We start from the raw sequence: 3,026 nt of genomic DNA on the forward strand, positions 1-3,026 counted from the left end.
GCTTTCTAAGGCCCACTTGACTTCACATTCCAGAATGTCTGGCTCTAGGTGAGTGATCACACCATCGTGATTATCTTGGTCGTGAAGATCTTTTTTGTACAGTTCTTCTGTGTATTCCTGCCACCTCTTCTTAATATCTTCTGCTTCTATTAGGTCCATACCATTTCTGTCCTATATCGAGACCATCTTTGCATGAAATGTTCCCTTGGTATCTCTAATTTTCTTGAAGAGATCTCTAGTCTTTCCCATTCTGTTGTTTTCCTCTATTTCTTTGCATTGGTCCGATGCTGTAAAGAGCAATATTACATAGGAACCTGGAATGTCAGGTCCATGAATCAAGGCAAATTGGAAGTGGTCAAACAGAAGATGGCAAGAGTGAGCGTTGACGTTCTAGGAATCAGCGAACTAAAATGGACTGGAATGGGTGAATTTAACTCAGATGACCATTATATCTACTACTGTGGGCAGGAATTCCTTTAGAAGAATGGAGTAGCCATCATCGTCAACAAAAGAGTCCGAAATGCAGTACTTGGATGCAATCTCAAAAATGACAGAATGATCTCTGTTCGTTTCCAAGGCAAACCATTCAATATCACAGTAATCCAAGTCTATGCCCCAACCAGTAACTCTGAAGAAGCTGAAGTTGAAGGGTTCTATGAAGACCTACAAGACCTTTTAGAACTAACACCCAAAAAAGATGTCCTTTTCATTATAGGGGACTGGAATGCAAAAGTAGGAAGTCAAGAAACACCTGGAGTAACAGGCAAATTTGGCCATGGAATACGGAATGAAGCAGGGCAAAGACTAGTAGAGTTTTGCCAAGAGAACGCCCTGGTCTTAGCAAACACCCTCTTCCAACAACACAAGAGAAGACTCTACACATGGACATCACCAGATGGTCAACACCAAAATCAGATTGATTATATTCTTTGCAGCCAAAGATGGAGAAGCTCTATACAGTCAACCAAAACAAGACCAGGAGCTGACTGTGGCTCAGATCATGAACTCCTTATTGCCAAATCCAGACTTAAATTGAAGAAAGTAGGGAAAACCACTAGACCATTCCGGTATGACCTAAATCAAATCCCTTATGATTATACAGTGGAAGTGAGAAATAGATTTAAGGGACTAGATCTGATAGATAGAGTGCCTGATGAACTATGGACGGAGGCTCGTGACATTGTACAGGAGACAGGGATCAAGACCATCCCCATGGAAAAGAAATGCAAAAAAGCAAAATGGCTGTCTGAGGAGGCCTTACAAATAGCTGTGAAAAGAAGAGAAGCGAAAAGCAAAGGAGAAAAGGAAAGATATAAGCATCTGAATGTAGAGTTCCAAAGAAGAGCAAGAAGAGATAGGAAAGCCTTCCTCAGCGACCAATGCAAAGAAATAGAGGAAAACAGCCATAGTGGGAGGTATCAAAAAATAAGGGCACTTTTGAGGTGTGGCCAAAAGTTTGGCCCAAAAGTGACCCAAAAGTTTTGGGTCGTGATTCTGGGCAGGAGGTGGACCTGGGTCCCCACACTGGCCCCTGGATCCTGACCTGCACGCTCGCTCCTTCCCCCAAGGTGGACATGTTCTCCGGGGCAGTATTCATTCAACAGGCTCTGGGCTGGAACATCTATGCCTCCGTCATCGCGCTCCTGGGCATCACCATGATCTACACTGTGACAGGTGGCGGGGGCGGGGTCTTAGGGAAGGGAGCCGTGCTAGGAGCGTGGACTGTAGGCGGGGCTTAGGGAAGAGAACCGTGCTAGGGAGGTGGGTGTGGGCGGGGCTTAGAGGAGACACCAAAGATAGAGGGCTGGAGAAGTTAAGTGTGATGTGAGCAGAAGGATCTAAGTCTTTGGAAAGCAAACTACACCTCCCCCACCCCACCCTCTACCCCCTCCCCCCTCCCTCCCCCTCCTTCCGCCCCCACGTTCCTTGGATTGGTCCGGAAGTTCATAGCTCCGAGCCCCTCTTGGGCTTGGACAACAAGGAAGACTTAAGTTTTTATTAACTTCTGGCGGGGGGAGAGTGGACTTGGCCAGACTCCAGGATAGCTCACCAATCCCAGTGTAGGCCCAGGGATCCCGGGGTGGGGCCTGAGGCCTGACGCTGGCCCAGAATGGGCGGGGCCTGGTGCCAAGGCCTGCTGTACGGCCCGGCCCCTCGGGGTGGGATGGAACTGAGAATTGGACCTTACAGGATCACCTCCTTCTGTTACACACACTAGAAAACCTGGACTTAGAGGAGGGCCTGTAGTGGAGGTCCTACACGGGGGGCACCTGGCATCCGTGAAGCCCCAAACTCAGCCCCACTGTGCTCACCCAGCCCTGCCTCCTGACGCCGGAGTGCAGAAGCTCGGAGAATGGGCCATCATTTTGAAATCTGCCCTCCAGGAAAATTAATTGGAAAGGGGGAACCCTTTTCCAATTCCCCGCAAAGACAGTCTATGTACTAGAGGCAGCCTGTCTGGGCTGTGCCCCCTGACCCAGGCCGGTTGCAGGAGGGCTGGCGGCGCTGATGTACACGGACACGGTGCAGACCTTCGTCATTCTCGCGGGGGCCTTCGTCCTCATGGGTTACGGTACGGGCTCAGCCCATGGGGGAGGGGCGCGGAGGGCGCAGCTCGCAGAGCTGTCCACTCGGGAGCAGGGACATCGCGCGTCTTAGGCGGGGTGGTCCGAGGGAGGGCCTTGTCGCGGGCGCCGGGTCCCCTGACGGCCGTGCCCTCACAGCCTTCCACGAGGTGGGCGGGTATTCGGGGCTTTTCGACAAATACTTGCGGGCAGTGACGTCCCTGACGGTATCCGAGGATCCGGCCGTGGGCAACATCTCCAGCTCCTGCTATCGACCCCGGCCGGACTCCTACCACCTGCTCCGGGACCCTGTGACGGGGGACCTGCCATGGCCCGCGCTGCTTCTGGGGCTTACTATCGTGTCCAGCTGGTACTGGTGCAGCGACCAGGTGAGGGGTCGGGGCTGCGGCGGGATGGGAGGCCGGGATAGAACCTGCGGGGGTGCCGAGCTGAGATGGGAGG

At 52.2% G+C, this 3,026-nt stretch overlaps 1 protein-coding gene across 1 annotated transcript in view; it reads left to right on the forward strand.

Annotated features, from left to right (window-relative positions):
* The window catches only part of SLC5A2 (solute carrier family 5 (sodium/glucose cotransporter), member 2), a 10,792-nt gene that overhangs the window by 4,150 nt on the left and 3,616 nt on the right, over positions 1–3,026 (forward strand). The window contains 3 exon segments of the mRNA XM_010837382.1: positions 1,569–1,674; positions 2,492–2,572; positions 2,724–3,005. Coding sequence (XP_010835684.1) covers positions 1,569–1,674; positions 2,492–2,572; positions 2,724–3,005 — 469 coding nt within the window.

This window comes from Bison bison, unplaced genomic scaffold, assembly GCF_000754665.1.
Source record: "Bison bison bison isolate TAMUID 2011002044 unplaced genomic scaffold, Bison_UMD1.0 scf7180017864072, whole genome shotgun sequence".
In the NCBI taxonomy this organism is placed as follows: domain Eukaryota; kingdom Metazoa; phylum Chordata; class Mammalia; order Artiodactyla; family Bovidae; genus Bison; species Bison bison.